This window comes from Hydra vulgaris, chromosome 13 (genome assembly GCF_038396675.1).
Source record: "Hydra vulgaris chromosome 13, alternate assembly HydraT2T_AEP".
Taxonomy (NCBI): domain Eukaryota; kingdom Metazoa; phylum Cnidaria; class Hydrozoa; order Anthoathecata; family Hydridae; genus Hydra; species Hydra vulgaris.
This window is the reverse complement of record NC_088932.1, coordinates 22,396,967-22,415,238: the sequence shown is the minus strand read 5'-3', so window position 1 is coordinate 22,415,238 and position 18,272 is coordinate 22,396,967. Positions and strand designations below refer to the sequence as shown.

At 28.2% G+C, this 18,272-nt stretch overlaps 1 protein-coding gene across 1 annotated transcript; it reads left to right on the top strand.

Moving 5' to 3' along the window:
- The first annotated feature begins 8,465 nt into the window (after window positions 1-8,465).
- On the top strand, window positions 8,466-10,100 carry LOC100206560 (endosomal/lysosomal proton channel TMEM175). Its single transcript, XM_065815806.1, has one exon. It carries the CDS (start codon window positions 8,466-8,468, stop codon window positions 10,098-10,100), a length of 1,635 nt encoding a protein of 544 aa, XP_065671878.1.
- Window positions 10,101-18,272: the final 8,172 nt, after the last annotated feature.

Sequence of the window (18,272 nt, the reverse complement as noted above, 5' to 3'; positions counted from 1 at the left end):
ATCGGGACAAATTGCAAAGTTAAAGTTCTTGAGCATCATCTTAACAGCAGTGCAAAGAATGCATCTTATATTTCTAATTCGTCACAAAATGAATTAATAAATTGTTGTAGTAAAATATATCCAGAATATTTTAATTTCCGATATAAAAGAAAATCAATTTTTTTCAATAATTGCTGATGAAGCATCTGATTGCTCCAATCAGGAATAAATGTCTTTAATTATAAGATTTATAGATAGTTCTTTTGATGGAAGAGAAGAATTTATGGATTTTTTGCATTGCGAATATGGTTTATCAGGAGAGGCTCTTTCCAAAACTATTTTATCATGTCTTAAAGATTATTCTCTTGACATTTCCAATTGTCGAGGTCAGGGGTATGATGGTGCAGAATCTGTTGCTAGTCATATTAATGGTCTTGCAAAGAGAATTAAAGATTACAATGACAAAGCAGTTTATACTCACTGTTTTAGTCATCGACTTAATCTTAGTGTAGCAAATTCGTGCAAACTGCAAAAGTCAGAAATATGATGGAGCAAGTAAAACAATTGTCTTATTTTTTTAATTTTTCTGAGTCGAAGCAAAATTTATTAGAAGCAGCTATCACCAAACATTGTCCTTCTGCTACAAAGAAAAAATTAATTGATGTTTGTCGCACAAGATGGGTTGAACGCATAACTGGGTTGGATGATTTTGAAAGTTTGTTTGTACCTATTGTTTTTTGTCTTGAAGGAATGAGTATGAACTTAGAAAAAAAGTGCAATAAAGAAACTTCCTCACAAGCTTCTTGTTTTTTAAAACTCATTACAACTTTTGATTTTATTGCATCTTTAGTGATTACTCGAACAGTTCTTGACTACACTATTCCTGTTACACAAATGTTGCAAGGTAAAACTTTTGACATTTGTGATGGTTTAAGTTCTATTTCAGTTTTAAAAAGTTGTATGCTTACACTTAGAAATCTAATAGATGATTATCACATAAAGTGGTATGATACAATTCTTTGTCTTGCTTCTAAAGTTGATGTTGCAGAAGTTAAACTAAGAGTATCAAGGCGTCAAATATATAGAAATAATGTTCCTTCTTGTTTAACCGTAAACCGGGGTAATTTTGGCTAGCGGGGTAACTTTGGCCATTTTTAAAAATTTTAATTAAACATATGTAACTTTTAAACAGTTAAGTAACGTTTTACTATTTTTATTTTATTTGTAAATGCAATATTTTTAAATAACTACATTGCAGTTTGCTTGTGTTGTTATATTTACTTTTGTTTAAAGCATAATGCCTCGTAAATATAACAAGCATAGTGTTGGAAAACGTGCATACAACACTTGTTCTAATACCATTCTTTTGAAAGAGTGTATGGTTGCAATTAATGAAGGTATGTCTATTCGTCAAGCCTCAAAAAGGTTTAGTATACCAAGAAGCACTATACATAATAAAATGAAGTCATAGCATAAAAAATGCATTGGTGCACCAACTATATTTACTTATGATGAGGAGCAGTTATTTTCATCTAGAATTAAGGTTATGTGTGATTGGGGATTTCCATTAAATAAACTTGATGTTAAAATGCTGGTTATTTAATTGTTATTTGTTTATAGCTGCACGTTTTATTTAAAAGAAAACGTGCAGCTATAAACAAAGAACAATTAAAAATTTATTTTGACCATATTAGACTTGAGCTTGAAGGAATTCCACCTTGTAACATTTGGAATTTTGATAAAACAAATCTGCATGATGACACTGAAAATAAAAGTTGTTATGAAACGTGGAACTAAGTACCCTGAGAGAATAATGAATAGCAGTATGGCTTGTTTCTCTGTAATGTTTTGTGGAAATGGTGATGGAGAAATTTCTTTGCCTAGATTCATATACCTTCCGCCCAATTCAACCTATATGCTTCAACCTCTTAATGTTGCATTCTTTTCACCATTAAAAAAAAGCATGGACCAGTATACTTCTGGAATAGAAACTTACTTATCGTGGTAAAAAATTTGCAACGTTTCCAAAAGAAAATTGCTCTAAGTTGCTGAATGATTTAATGACATTCATTAATAAATATTCAAGAAAAAATTTAATAAGTGGATTTAGAGGTTGTGGTTTGGTGCCGTTTAATCCTAATGCAGTGTATATCAAATTATCAAATGAAAACGTCTTGAGTCCTCATAAAGCTTTAGACCAGAGCCTTTTAGACATATTAAATGAGAAAAAAATTAAGGTACTATAGTGAATCAGAAACAGCATCTGAAGGTGAATCAGTCTCTATTGAATTTATGATAGATTACTGAAGAGTTGCCTAAATTTTATTTTATTTTTTAATTTAGGCATCTCTTTTCGCTTTTTTTGACATTAAAAAAAAAATTAGAAGAAGAAATCAAATGATTTTAGCGAATATGTCTCTTTAAGACTGTTTACATTTATTTTTATTGTACCTTTTTTAATTTCTTGACATATTTTAGGTACTCCTTTTTGAAAAAAATGCTAAATGTAAGTTTAAATTACACTAAATGTGATTAATAAAACTTAATTTACATCTGGTGCTAAAAAAACAATTTACTATGACAAAGTTACCCCATTGCCGGGTAACATTGACCACCTCATTATTTCCATAAAACCTTGGATTTGGTGAATACAATGAATACACCATTTTACTAATTAAATGACATTAGTAATGCACAACTTTGAATATCAAAACAGTTTTGGGAAAATGTTCCTTTTTTTCAAAAAGTTATCTTCTTTATCTATATTGGTACAAAGTTACCCCGGTTTACGGTACAAGTATACTCTTGTAAACATATTTATTTTGAAAACCCACTTTTTTTAATTTTATCTATGACTTTCAACATTTGCGCACATGCCTGCCCTCATTACAACAAAATCAGCGAATCAGATAGCGCAAATTTTCGCCTATTATGTCACGAGTTATTTTTTTTTTTAAGTAGTTAAGGTATCGTTACTGTAAAGAAAAAATTGGCAAAAAAGTTGATCTTACAGAAAGTAAACAAATTCAGGTTGGAAAAGGTGATGATTTTGTAACATCGTTTTTAATGACAAGACAAGTTATCAATAAGAGCTTCAAGATTTTAATAAAAAAATACTAATCTTCAGAAGCGCTCTTAGAAAAAAAGAGAAACTTCGAGGTATAGAAACTTTGCTCGAAAATGAAAAGATGCTAATTTGAGTAAACAGTATAAATCACCATGCCAGATTATATATCTGAAATAAAGAATTTTCAAATGAATTTTTAAAAAGAGTTAAAAAGCAAAGAAAAAAAATTGTTATATAAATATATTAACAATCAGTTATTTGTAAAAGATTCAATGCAATCTTTACCAAAAAGACGACGGATGTATTTCACAAAATCAAATTGAAATTGCTAATATAAAAAAAAAATCATTTTGACATATACTTGTTATTAAAGCCTATGGTGCTTTTCCTAAGTTTGTGCTACTTTGTTGATCTATCTTCAGACAAAATCAATTATAATGATGTTTTGAGCAGGCTTCAGAGCCTTTACGAAAATTAAGCATTCGGACTTAAAAAGTGTTACCCTGCCATGGTAAAAAATTTTTAGGATGCGTTTTCCATTAACAATCTTCAGAGAATCATTAACTCCAAGTCAACTCTTAATTCAATTTAGCAAGTACAACTCCTCTTTTCGAAAAAGGTGACAAAGCAGTTGCAACTAATTATAGACCAGTTTTACTCACTTTAGTGGTGTGCAAGATACTAGAAGGTATTAGTCTAAAAAATTGAAATTTTATTTTTATAAAAACAATTTGTTAGTATTATTTCCTAACAGAGCAACTAAGAACTTTCTAACAAAACATTAACACGAGTTTATGAAGAGTATATCGTGCACAACGAATCTATTGGAAAAAAATAACTTTAAAATATTAAACATTGAATATCATACTCCAGTTGATATTGTTCGACTGAATTTTGCAAAGACCTTTTGCACAGTTGCTCATAACAAATTGTTTCTAAAACTAAAGGTTTATTGCATTGGTGGATAATGTACTGAAATAGATTGCATTTTTTCTCATAAATAAGAGGTAGAGAAGAGTTAGTTCTAATTGGATTAATGTTTTTAGTATTTTTAGCCTCAGGGTTTACTTATTAGACCTTTTGTTGTTGTCTGTTAAGGGTTTTCCGGATACAATCAAAAATGTTTTGAAGTTATATGCTAATAATACCAAAGTTATATCAATAGTAAATTCAGATTTGTGTATCAAAAAAATCCAGAAAGGCTTAAATAAAGCATTTGAATGGACTCAAGACTGGTTGCTTAAAATCAGCATAAACAAGTGCGTTGTGATGCATTATGGCTCCTGTGTGGAGCTCTAAAAGCTATCCACTATTCATTAATCGCATACAATTTCATGGTTCTGAGTCTGAACGAGATCTTGTAGTTATATCTTATGAAAATCTTAAGCGAAAAGATCAAGTCACTAAAAAAATTGGCAAAGCAAATCAATTGCTGGAAAAAATTGCTTGCGAGGTTCATTTGTCAACTAATGAAATCTCTTTATTAAACATTTATTTCTTGAATTTAGGGTTCAGGTATAATCTTCTTTTATTAAAAAAGACTGTGATGTGATTGAGTTATAAAACACAGAGCAACTAAACTCGTTTCTTCTTTTTTTTTTTTAAGTTTTTGAGCCAATGTATACAATATTAGGCACTAACTACTTTTCAACTATTGAGTTTCCCATTACTTATCTGGCGGTAACAAATAAATTTCGTAATTTGGCAAAGAAAGCTAATCACGTTAGTATAAATACCAACTTAGGGTGCTCCTAATTTATCGCAGTAGATATGAAAAGAATTCAAATTTGTCTTGACATGGTACCGTTTTCATCAAGTCTCACAGTGCAGTCAATATAGCTAAACTTATAAATGAATAAACGTTGAGGACTACTTAAGAAACTCAATGTTATAGTAAGAGATGATGCGAGAAATATTTTTACTGCAATTGAAAAGTGTTCAAGCATTTCTTGTCTTGCCCAAACACTACAGTTGATTGTCAAAGACTGTTGCTGCGACAATGAACGTATTTCTTCACAACCCGCGACATATAGAAAAGTTGTGAGACATTTTAAACAAAATATTTTTCAAAATGAGCCTACTAGATAGAATATTACCCTCACATGCTAAACCGTTTAATTGAAAAAAAAAAGATGCAATTCTGATGGTAACGCCACATTTCCGAACCGACAAAACACAAATTTTCCAGTCAAGGAATGGGTCAAATTGAATTCTTTCATTTCTGCGCTAAACGTTTTTGAAGATGTCACGTTTTTTTACGCCGCAAGTTCATCAAAAGTAACCTCATAAGAAGATATTTAAATAATAATGCAGTTAACAATGCAACTGATTGCATTAAGGACAACAGATATTTTACAACAACAGAAAAGCACTGCATGAGTCTTTACTTTGATTATTTGGAGACAGCGAGAAAGAACCCATATTTGCAACAATACTAGATTTCAGATTTAAAAACAAGATTTTGAGAGCAATGCAAAAGGCTGAGCACGTTGTTACTTTATTAATCGGTGAGTTCAAAAAATTTGACCAAACGAGGGTTTAAAATTACAGTTGTTAAAAATTAAGAATGCAACTCACATGCGCAAGGAGCTGTCTGGTCATTATATAATCAACAGATCAAAACAATCTCTATAATAAGTATTATAAGGACTTTTGTATTTTTATTGTCTTACTAATATTTTAGGCCGATCAACTATACATCTTTTTTTATTTTAAATTTACACTCCGCATTGTACAATTGGAGAAGAAGTGGCGTAGGACTTAAAAACTCGTAAGCCACTCGTAAGTCACGAAAACGTATTTGAATACTGAAAGAAATCCCACTTTATATGTAAAGCAAGCAAAGAAATATTTAAAGACTTCGTATTATATTTATAGGGTCGAATTTACGATAAAAAACAGAGGTATGGGACTATTTTACAAATAAAGTTAAACATTAATATCCAGGGGTGGTGGCAGGTTTTCTCAGTCATACACAATATTGAACATGCTAAAAGATTTAAGATTTTTTTATAAATCTGATATAGAGAATTAGTTTTTGATATAATATATGTATTTAAAATGGATTTTGATACATTAGATTTTAAATATCTATTTTATAATTAATTTAAATGTTCATTAAATCATCATTAGATTAGCTATTGTTATCCCATTCACAAAAATCTATAAAAAAATATTAAAAATCATCATTAGAGGTCTTAACTTTTTTTATCTCGTTAACAAAACTCTAATAAAAAGAAACACATTAAAAGAAAGCCCTGCGAAAGACACTACTTAGACGTTATCAAATTATTTTCTTATCATTTATAACACAAGATTACAATTAATTATACAAAAAAATACTTTTATGTGTAAAATTCTCTAAAATCTTAAGCAAAAACATAATTTTTACAATTTATTTGATTCAACAAAAATAGTATTTTCGTATTTCAAACTTTTGTAACCTATTTGTGTTAATAAACTGCTCGTTAGTAGGCATAAAAGTTCAATGTTTTAACGAACCTCGTGTTTCAACTAACCCCAGTGTCCCCTAGTCTATAGTTATCATTCTTTAAGTGTTTTAGGTATTTAGCAACTTATTCTACATAATTTATTGTAGAATCAACGGTAGAAAAGTTTAACGTAACCAAAAAAAAAAAATTGGAAAATGCCAAGAGCAGAACGAAGTTATTAAAATGATCCAATCTCAAACAATCTTCAATTAAAAACATTTTAAATTGTTTATTTATTCTTTTACATTACGATTTGTGTATTATTATTGATAGAGTTCCCATAGTATTACTTATAGAGTTTTATTATTGATAGAGTTCCCATAGTATTACCTATAATTTTGCAAACGTTTTTGGTTTTGTTTATTTATTTTAGATTTTTTATGCTAATAGTTAAAATAGTATAAAATATAGCAATTTAATTGCTCCAGAGTAAAATTGTTATATGCGTAGTTATATAGTATATACTATATACTTGTTTACTTGTTATATGCGTAGTTATATATTGTTATATAGTATATGCTACATACTTGTTTATTTGCTGCGTGTGTTATATACATGGCACTACTAAAGAAATTTTTATCAAGATTGCTGGTGCCTAACGATCCTAGTCAAAAATCTATCGCTAAAAAAAATACTTTTAAGATATTTTTTTGTCATATTTTTACTATGGTTTAATATCTTTTTTTGCCCATCAATCGTAAGTAAAATTATTCAGCGGCTCCTTTTGTTTAATGGTAAAATAAAAAATCTATTAAATAGAATCATGGTGCGGTTCCATTTTATAGATTTAACAGTGGAGTTTTAAAATATACTATCAACTCGCTGAAAAACGATCAATGAGTAACATCACTTTTCCATTCACCGCTTCATTATATAAAGACCTGTTATAACTGGTTATTAGCTTCTGTAATGTAAAATCGTGGCAACCAAATTAATTGTTATAGCAATGTTGAGCTATCATAACAAAAATTAAAAACCAATCAATGATTTTCACTAATTAGAAACTTTTTTGTATAATTTATGAAAAAACTACAAAAAAATTGCAAACTTGCTTAGATATTCGTAACCTTATTTAGTAAGTCGTGTAATATGGATGAATAAGCGTTAAATCAGTATATTTAACAAAGTTAAAAAAAAATTAATTTACATTAAGAAATGGTTTATGTAGTGTTACTTTGTAAACACCAATGTAGTATACTTTTTAAAATTTTCAAGTGTACTGATCGGCTATTAATTTTACGCTTGTTTGGTGTAGTGACTTTTTTTCCACTTTGAGGCAGTTATCTCATTTCAACATAATTGTTTTTTATAGGCTGATTTGACGCTAAGTGATCAATATGTTGTATATGTATGTATATATATGTAATTTATGTAATTTATGCATTATATTATAATATTAAATATGTTTTGTATTAATTATGTAAGTGATACTAATTTTTTGCTATAAAAAGACTTTAAAGAATTAAACTTCAATTTTACGGACAATTTTCATAGGTGCCATTTTTTTTATAAAAAAACTGTTTTTTTAATGATACGACTCTACTTTCTTTTCTTTATTTCAAAACGGCTAAAGATAAAATAATTCAAATTCGAGTTTTTTACAAAATAAGGTAATTTAGAGGCCTACAAACTTTATTGATAAAATTTGTAAATACTTTTGAATGAATACTTATGAAGAATTACCAAAAAGTTCATAAAAATCATTAGTTTTAAAAGACGTTTTTAAAAGAGTTATTTATTTGCAATCAAAATTTAAAGTGGAAATTTTGTCAGAATATTAATCAAAAAACTTAACCATCATTCTACGTAGCACGTAATAAAAAGTAGTTTAAAATTAGTTTAGTTACGAGCTTAATAAAACACAAGTTTTATTTCAAAAAATGTCGATAAAGTTTATTTTAGACAATATATTTTTTAGTAAAAAATAAATGGAGTCGGAAACAAAAGAAAAAAATAAAGAACCAAATAAAAGAAAACGCAGCATGTATAAGCGCCTAGAAGAAAAGTATGAAGATCACCTAAACGAAACGTTGCCAAAAGATCATCATCGAGGAGATATTGCTTCGTCTAATAGATTTCTCGGTTATTCAGACACCGTAATGGCAACCTGTGCAACTTTTCTTGTACTCCCTATACGAAATTTAAAAAAGCACACAGAAAATCAACCTCTTTTGGATTTTATTTACTCAAATTATCTCCAATTTATTGAATTTTTTTTTGGTTTTCTAATTATTCTTACAATTTGGGAAAATTTGAACATTCGCGCAATAGTTATTAAACGGGTCGATGACTTCATTTTGGCCCTGGTTATTTTTGAAATGTTAGCAACTTCTATTCTTCCCTTTACTTTAGAACTGCAAGGACATTATCCAAATGAAAAAGTGTCAGTTATATCAACGTGCGTTGTTTTAGGAATTCTTCAGGTAATCGACATTGGAATCATACTTTATGCTACCTGTTCGCCAAAGCTTCTGCATGTTGATTTAAAAAACTGGACAAAGTCAGATCTTCAAGAATTAAGCTTAATAATGATTTTTAAACCAATAGTTAGCTTAATTTTACTTATAATTGCCGGGGCGTTTTCTCTGGTTCACTATGGTGTATCGTGGGCCTTTATTGCATTGTTGATTTTAATGCCAACGATTCGCAAACTTTACTGGTTTGTTCGTCGACGAATGAAAAAGTTCGAAGAAACCGAAAAAGGCTCTTTTTTAGAACACTTTTCAAAAGGTAGCATTTCAAAAGAACGTCTTGAAACAATGAGCGACAATGGGGTTGCAATTATTGCATGCATCCTTATTGTTGACATTACTGTTGATGACTTTCCCCAAAAAAACGCTGTTGGTAAACTAGGTCTCAATTACAACTTAAATCACATGACTCCTGAATTTCTCACATTTCTTGCCTCATTTAGTTTAGTTTCTGCTTTATGGTACATAAACCATTCTGTCCTACATTTAGTTAAAACTGTCGACTCTATTATGCTGTACTTTCAGAAAATATTCCTCGTGTTTTGTTGTCTTTGTCCACTTGCAGGAAACATGATATTACGCTTTGCAACAAAACGTAACCACGATTCTGTTACTGCTGTTCGTTTTTCTGCAATGATTGTTTTTATTTCAAGTATAGCAAATTTTTTTATTTATTTATATGGTTTGATTGCTGAAACGAAATACTTTCATGATTGGGCTTCGAAAAAATATTTTTATAAAAATAAACGACAACATTTGTATGCTTTAGCAAAGGCACTGAATTTACCATTTTGGTCATTGATTTGCATACTCGGTAGTTTGGGATCAATTTATGCTATACCTTATATACTGTATGTAACGTTTTTTTCTGCTCTATTTTCATTTTTTGCTTCAAAAATTGTACTTATGAATCATGTTGGGAAAGCCGCGGCATACATCAGAAAAACTATCAAACGCCAAGCATTTTCCAAAGAGACAATTATAGAATGCGCTAGTAATAATAAAAAAGACTTTTCATTTGCCTCAACAAACACCTCATTAGAAACTCGATACCAAGGCTCTTATAATATTGGAAACGAAAACTTAAATTGAGAACTTGAGAACTGCATTTTGTAAAGCTTTTAGTTTAATAAGCTTTTTAAATAACAGTTTTTAAATAACTTATCTAATATGCTAAAGAAATGATTTGTTGCCAATTAGTTAGATCTATAACAGTAAAAAAAATCTTATAGAAAACTTTATTTATCAATCTACGAAAGTAAAAAAAACTAATTCTTTCGATGAACTTACTCCCTATGTTTTTTACTAATTTTAATTCTACTCCATGTCTTTTTTTAAGTTGCTAAAAAGTTGTTTGACTAAATGTTTTTTTTGTAAATTTACCTGGAAATAAGTTTATTAAAAATGAATAAAATTCATTTTTAATAACTTTATGATTTTATATTTGCTTACTTTATGATTTTATATTTTTATATTTTTTTATATTTATATATCTAGAGTTTTATTTAAAGCTTAAGTCTTAATTTAAGTCTTGAATCAGTCATGACGTAACATGATGACGTAATGATTACAGTTAGATTCAAAAAGTTTAATTTTGAAAATAGGTCTCATTGTCTTTCTTTAATTTCCAAAGCAGCAATTTTAAGCTTCAAAAATTTTAGGCAATCACCTACATTACCTTAAGTTTGATATTGATCTAACTTCGCGTTACTAGTAACTACAATTTAGTTTGCTCATATCTCGTGTTAAAATCCAAGCATCTAAAATTGCAGATACTTGGATTTTAATATGAGATTTTGGCAACTGACTGTCGCGTGCAGGTGCATTTAAAAACCACAGTTGATTTCACTATTTTTTTTTTCAAGAAATTCAATATTACTACGATTTAGATTGGAAAAAAAGGAGCCAGCAGTTGTAAATTACAGAAATAATAAGAAGAAAAATTAAAGAAATTAAAAACATTTTAAAGCAAGTATGTTTAGAGAAAATAAACTAGATGAATAAAGACTTTTTAAACGTCAAGAAATAGTTACAGTAAAACAATGCAAATACAAAGCGACAAATAATCATTAAATTAAACTAAAATAATAAAGTAAGATCTTTTCTTACAACGATGTAACTGACACTCAAACTGGTAACAGACACTCAAACTTGTAACAGACCCTTAAACTTGTAACAGACACTCAACCATGGCTTTTAGAAAAAACAAATCTAGCTAAGAATGACATTAGAAGGAAAGCAACTTTTATCAGATCCTAATTTTTTGCGACTAATTAGATTTAGAGTTTTCGAAAAAACTCAATAGTAATAGAAAAGCTAAGAAAACATTTTAAATTAATTAAAAATAACATTTCAACAAGTTAAACTCATTAAATTTAATCCTGTTTAACATCAAATAACTGCGTCATAATGACATCGCCATGTATCACTTTGTCCTAATAACTTTCACGCGACGCACGTCTGTTATAGCTATATAAAAAAAATAATTAAAGTTATTACTTTCTCTTAGAAAGATCCAATTTTCGGAAGAATAAAAACACGAATCAAGATAAATATCTAACTTATTTTAAACCAACTTAGTATTTTAATTATTTATAATAAAGAATGTTTTTATTGTCATTTATCAATACTGCATTTATTTTTGTTTCTTAATTATTACCCAATTTTTTGTTTCAACATTTTACATAGGAGCCTTATTCAAAGTATCATCAATGCTTATTTTGACATCTTTCTCTGTATATTTCTTTGACGTTGCTCCAGTCGCTAGAAAAATAATAAAATATAAGCTTTGATAAAAATATTATCTTTTATTCCAATTCCTATTTCAATCCCAAGTTTTTTGGAATTTAAAAAAAAGGTTAAAAGCTAAATATTGGTTAGGAAGGCTTTGTCGCTAGTTTATTTGAAATTTTTTGCGAGGGTTAAAACGATAAATATTTTTTCACACAATTTAATATTTCTCTAAATATTTTAAGTAATCATGTTTAATTAATTTTTTTTTAAATAAAAAAAGTAATATGCATGGTAAAAAGTTAATGGAAAAAAAAAAGTGGAATTTATAAGAAAAGTGTTAAGTAATTTTTCCATATTTATAATAATAAAAATGCATACACACGATTAACTTTTTATATTTGTCTTTCAAAAAACAGGCTTGTTTATTTTTCCCTTCAGATATATTTACTCATTACATATGTCATGTTCATGTTTTCCTCCACACATTTAAAAGCAACTAAGTTCACAACTTTTGATTTAACTAAAATTAAAAAAAAGAGGTCATCATATTACACAGAATATTCTAATTTTTTTTTTTCAATACTTGTTTTTAGTAGTTTTTTGCAAAAAAAGCAGAATTTTCATATTATAACCTGAAACTTTATTTTTAAAATCACATAGTTTTTTTTATTTACTGATATTTATTATATATCATAAGCAGCCATGGCGCAGTGGTTGCGCGCTTCAAACCCCACCACTGGGCAAGATTTGCGACATCGGTTTGGAAGGAGGCGTGAACTTCCGATTAAATACTCATTCGCGGTGCTCTGTGATAAGTCCGTATATTATTATTTCTTTCAAAACAATAAATTTTTATAGAAAGCTTAAATAAATATTTTTGATTGGAATCTTAACTTGAAAAAACCTTTTTAGGTTCCGTCGACATTTGACACGTTTATTTTAATAATGGAATAACTCCCAAGTCGATTAAATGCTAATATTTTGTTTAATTAAATTGTTTTTTTGTAACTGGAAAGTGAATACAAAAAAAGATACTTTGAAATGGTGCAATAGAGATATTCTTTTTATTAGTAGGGGAAAGGCGCCTATGATGGCATAGCGCCTATGATGGCATACCGGTCATATTTCCATCAAAATTGGTTTTGGTAAAAAAATGATTAGACCTACATGACTATACTGACTTTACATTAGTTTTAGTGAAAAAAAGTCCCTTGTGCACAAATATTTTATAATCAACAAAAATCGATTTTGGGATGTGCTGTTGTAGTTTTATTTCCTTCATATATTTAAGATTGTGATTTTACTATTAACTGTGCAGAAACGAAATTTTCATGCATTTTATATTCAAGTTTTGTGTATTTAGTGGAATAGTTACTTTAATTTTATCTTTTGAACAAAGCAGACACAGCTTTTTTTAATGAAAATGATGACTTTTACCCATGATGGCATACTGACGAGTTGGGGGTGTTGAAATATTGACGAGTTGAGAAAACCTTTTTTTTTTATAAGAAAAACTTATTTTTAAGTAAAGTTAAAAGAAAGCGATGCTCTAAATTTTTTTTTTGGTCCAAAAAATACGTAAAACGCAATATATCCTATGCGCATGCGCAAAATTTTACAATGCTGGTATGTAGCATGAAATGGTAAATTAAGATGGTTTCGAGTAATTTCTGGCTTTTCTGAGGGAAAACTCTAAGGTTAAATGAAATCATTAAGTTACCCTCGATCCTAACTAGCCCTATCCTCCCCTATGCCATCATAGGAGCAGTGGTTGCCTATGATGGCATACTTGTGCTTTTTTTTACAAAAGGAATAACTTATAAAAGAAATAAAACTGATGAAAACTCCCAGAGTAATTATTGTTCTAGATGTAACAAGGAATGTTTCCATATCAAAACTTTTATTATTGATCTTCAGGATACTGAATAATGAAGCTTCAAAGTTAAGTATGCCATCATAGGCGCCTTTCCCCTATAATTATTTAAAAAAATATAATTCAGATGCAAATGGTAACAGTTTAAAATTAACACTGTTTGTGGAATTGACTAATGGTGATAAAAGTATTAAACAGTATAGTTTTTAGTTCATCTATAAAAAACAATACAACTTATGCAAGTCCCACAAGATTTGACTTTAAAAATGCAATCAAAAATATTTATATGCAAAAACTAAACCCACAAATAAACAAAAAATAACTTTATTAGCAACATTTTCGGCACAACTATTATTTTTTGTTTCGTCTAATGCATAAGGTAATTTAAATCAATAATTTTGGAAAAAAAACTTTTCTACAAGAGCACCAAGTCATTACGTGATGTATTTCTTCATGCGTCTATATGTGATGTTTTTCTTTATTGACGGTCTGAATGTATTTCTTTTTGTAAACCTCTCTAACTCGAATAAAACCGTCTTTTATTTTTAATTACTCCTGCTTCTAACTCAATTGATCTGTTGAAACGAAATATGAAACTTTTTTAGTTACTAAACTTGTTTTTGCCCTTACCTTGGTACGGGGCGTTCAGCATGATCTCTAGCTTGAGATGGATAAAGTATAATACGATTTGTATGTATAACTATAGCGTTTAAAAATATTTTCATATAAGGTCAATTATAACTTTTCAAATAATTTACAATTTATATTGTAAATTGTTTAATAACTTTCTATCCGACAATTTTCTGTTATTGAAGCACACACATAAGATGACACACCTTTTAAGATGGCAGACCAAAAATTTTCTGCATTCATTTTTAAACTTGAGAAGATTTTTATGACGAGTTTTAATGTGATCATTCTAGTTCTTCAAAAAAAAGGTTTGAAAAAAAAAAAAAAAAAAAAAAAAAAAAAACTCTAGCATCAAAAACAAAAACAAATCTAAAAAACAGCGCGTAATGTATTTTTTTAAATATAAAATATTATATATAAAAAAATACAACATAAACAACAAAAAATGCTAACTATTGTTTGACTACAATCAAAAAAAATATTTCTACAAACACAATACTTTATTGAAAAAGTTAAATTTTGTACTACTACTTGCTTTTTTAATTCGACCTTTTCATTTATCTTTATAACATGCATTTTGTAATATAATACAATCAATATTTTTCAAGGAATTAAATATAAACTAAATGCATTAAAAAATTTATTTTCTGTTAATAATGTGTAGAAGTAGAATTCAACTCCTCTAACTTTTGAAGATCCATTTGTTTTGAAATCAAAAAGCAAGTTTTTACCTTTTTCGACCTCTCATACCCCACTTCAAAAAATCGTAACTCTTTTGTAACAAGTACCGTACGAGTTGTCACAAAACCACTAGTTCCATGAAGGTTCTTTTAAAGTTCAGCTAAAAGCTTGTTTTAATCAAATTTATATATACTTTTTTGAAAACGAAGTTGTTATATTTTAAGTTTTGTTTCCAAAAAACAATTTAAAACTTTTACAAAAGTCAAAACTTCTAGAAACAATACTCCCATCGGACTTCGAAAGAACTTCACAGTAAGGTTAGCAATTTGACAGCCGCATTTTGGTCATATAACCAACTGAACATTAAAGAACGTTGAGAAGATGTCCTCCTGACGTCTTGCTTTTATTGGAATCAACCAATCATAATAAACATATCAAATATAATCAAGCATAAAACGTTTCTACAATGCTTAACTTAAAAGGGGTTTTCATTTGTAGTTCGTAAAGCTTGATCGCTGTAAAATATTTAAAATAGTGTTGTTATCAACCTCGACTAACTTGACTAAAAGTTGACTAGTCTAAAATTCGAAGTTAATCAAATAATTTTTTTTTTTTTTCTATGTTTGTGACTTTCATAAAGACTTTATACACGGCCGTTCCAAGCTGTCTCGGGGTCCTAAGCCAAAATTAAATTGTGATGATCCATAATTCAACTGTCATTTATAAAATCACATTGTAAACATTATTGTATAGGCTATTTGATGTTTAGCAAGTATTTAAGGCTTATATAGGTCTAGCTCTTAGACCATCGGGATCTGGGTATAAGTTGTCCCGTTGTCGGAGCGGCGCTGCTCGCATATTGTTCTACAACATTATTATTTAAATGATGACGTTGAAAAATTGAAAGAGAGTATAAATTAAATTATTATTTTACGTCAACTTATTTGATTTCATAAATGTATAAGTAGATTTTAGTCGACTGTAGAAAATATATTTTTTGATTTAGTCGATAGCCCAATTATTTAAAAGTCGTACCAACAATAATTTAAAAGCATCAGGTTCAGCCTTAAAAAACTGTTTTCCATAGTTTTAAAAATATTCGGTACTCACAGATTTTTTACATTTCAACAATATTACTTAATAATTTATGACTCAGTAGTCAAAAGGCTTTTATTTATTCTATCAGATATTTTCATAAAATTTAATTGTTTTATTTACAAAAACTTACTCAATAGAAATAAGATAAACTGAAATCATAGTGTTTGAAATGGAACTTAAGAAGCTGTTTTTTATTTTTAATGTCGTTCGTTTACAAAGTTTGTAACTCCTTTTTAATTAAAAACAACAACAACAACAACAACAACAACCCTTTGTTAGTATTGTTAAGTATTAATTAAAAAAAAGTTAAAAATGCCGAGTGATTGCAATTATAATGATTGGTCACACTTGAGTTAAGAAAAAGCCATTTAATTGTGTCAGTTAAACATAATAACATTTACCCAATCCATTGCATAAGAAACCCTATAAAAAAAAGGAAGGAGAATTTTAATCATTTTTAATAGTTTTTTAATAATTAAGATTATAGATCTACTAGAAACGTTAGGGGTTATTGAATCCTAACTATAGCTTTAACTTCCAGACCTGTGAAATCTCAAGATGCTATTTTAAGTGTGGAACTATTTTAGCTATTGCAAAGACACTTAGACAATAGACACTTAGACAAAGACACTTAGACAATTCCTTACCGGTTTTTACATCCATTCAAAACAAACATGACATTCATTTAAAACATCGTGCCAATCAATTAAAACTATCGTGATTTTCAATTAAAACAGTTAACGCATGCGCAATCTCAACATTCTATATAATTAAAAAAAAAAAGGTTTTATTTTAATATATATTTTTATTTTTTTTATTCCTTTTTTGAAAATTATTTAAAAAAAATTTTTTATTTAAAATAAAATGTTTATTTTCCAATTACTGTCGAGGTATGCCATCTGACCTAAGACACGCTTTTTTGAAGCGTGTCTCAGATCAGAAAAATTGGAAAATAAACATTTTATTTTAAATAAATAATTTTCAAAAATTTAATAAAAAAATAAAAATATATATTAAAATAAAACCTTTTTTTTTTTGAATAATATATAATGTTGAGATTGCGCATGCGTTAAATGTTTTAATCGAAAATCACAATTGTTTTAATTGATTGGCACGATGTTTTAAATGAATTGTTTGTTTTAAATGGATGTAAAAACCGGTAAAGAAATAGAAGAAAAAGAGTAACAGCATATAATTCTTGTTTAATTTTACTTTTGACCTAGTGATATATTTATCACATAACTTTGAGTAAAAAACTCAGTTATGTTCTTTTCAAAACTTTTTTTTGAAAATTTATTGACTTAAACAAATTATAAAGGTTCTAGCTCTTTTAATTTATAATTATGTTCAAATTAAAGATATTTTTTAATTTTATTTAAAACAATTTGAAGCAAACCGACTGAGCAAAATCATAAAGAAGTTAAAATAGAGACTTTGGAAAAATCTTAAATTCTATATAAACAAATAAAGTCTTTGAGAAATTTTTCTTAAAACACAAGCAGAAGAAGATGTATAAAACAAAAATAAATTTTCATTTATTTCAGTACATTTAAAATTTTTGTTGTTAGATTGTCGAAGATGAGATTTTCATAAAAATTTTCGAATTATATTTTTTTTTATTCGTTGAGTATTTTAAAAAAAGTTTTAAAAAAAGAATAGTTAAAAAAAAAATGCGGTGAAATTTAAACAAATTATCAATACCGTTGTAATGACGTCACACAAAACAATTGTGCTGACGTGTTAAAATGAATTTTAACACATTAATGAAATATTTTAATTTATGATGAAATAATCAATTTGTGTTTATCAAATACGTTACGTCAAAATAACCTTAATAATAAGTTTTAAGTGAAAAGAAGTTTAACTGCATGAGGAGTATTTTGGAGTTAGGTTGGGTCACTGTTGCTATAAAAACAAGGTTGTTATATGGCCAAGTAACGACCTTGACTTTGATTACGCCTACGATCGTTGCACGACCTATGTTTTCCTAACATTAAAATACGTTGTAACGGTTAGAATTGTTAAAGTATACCTTTGCCTCCCGAATAAACGGAGGGGTCTTAATAAACGGGAGGGTCGGAAATATTTCAAAAATCTAATAAACGGGGGGTGGGGAGGGTTTAATAAACGGGAGGGTCGGAAAAAGCTAATAACACGAAAACACTAAAAGAAAATTATTAAGCTTAAAAGAACAACCTAATCTTTTTTGGAAATTAAAAAAAATCTAAAATTGTACAAGTTTAATAAAC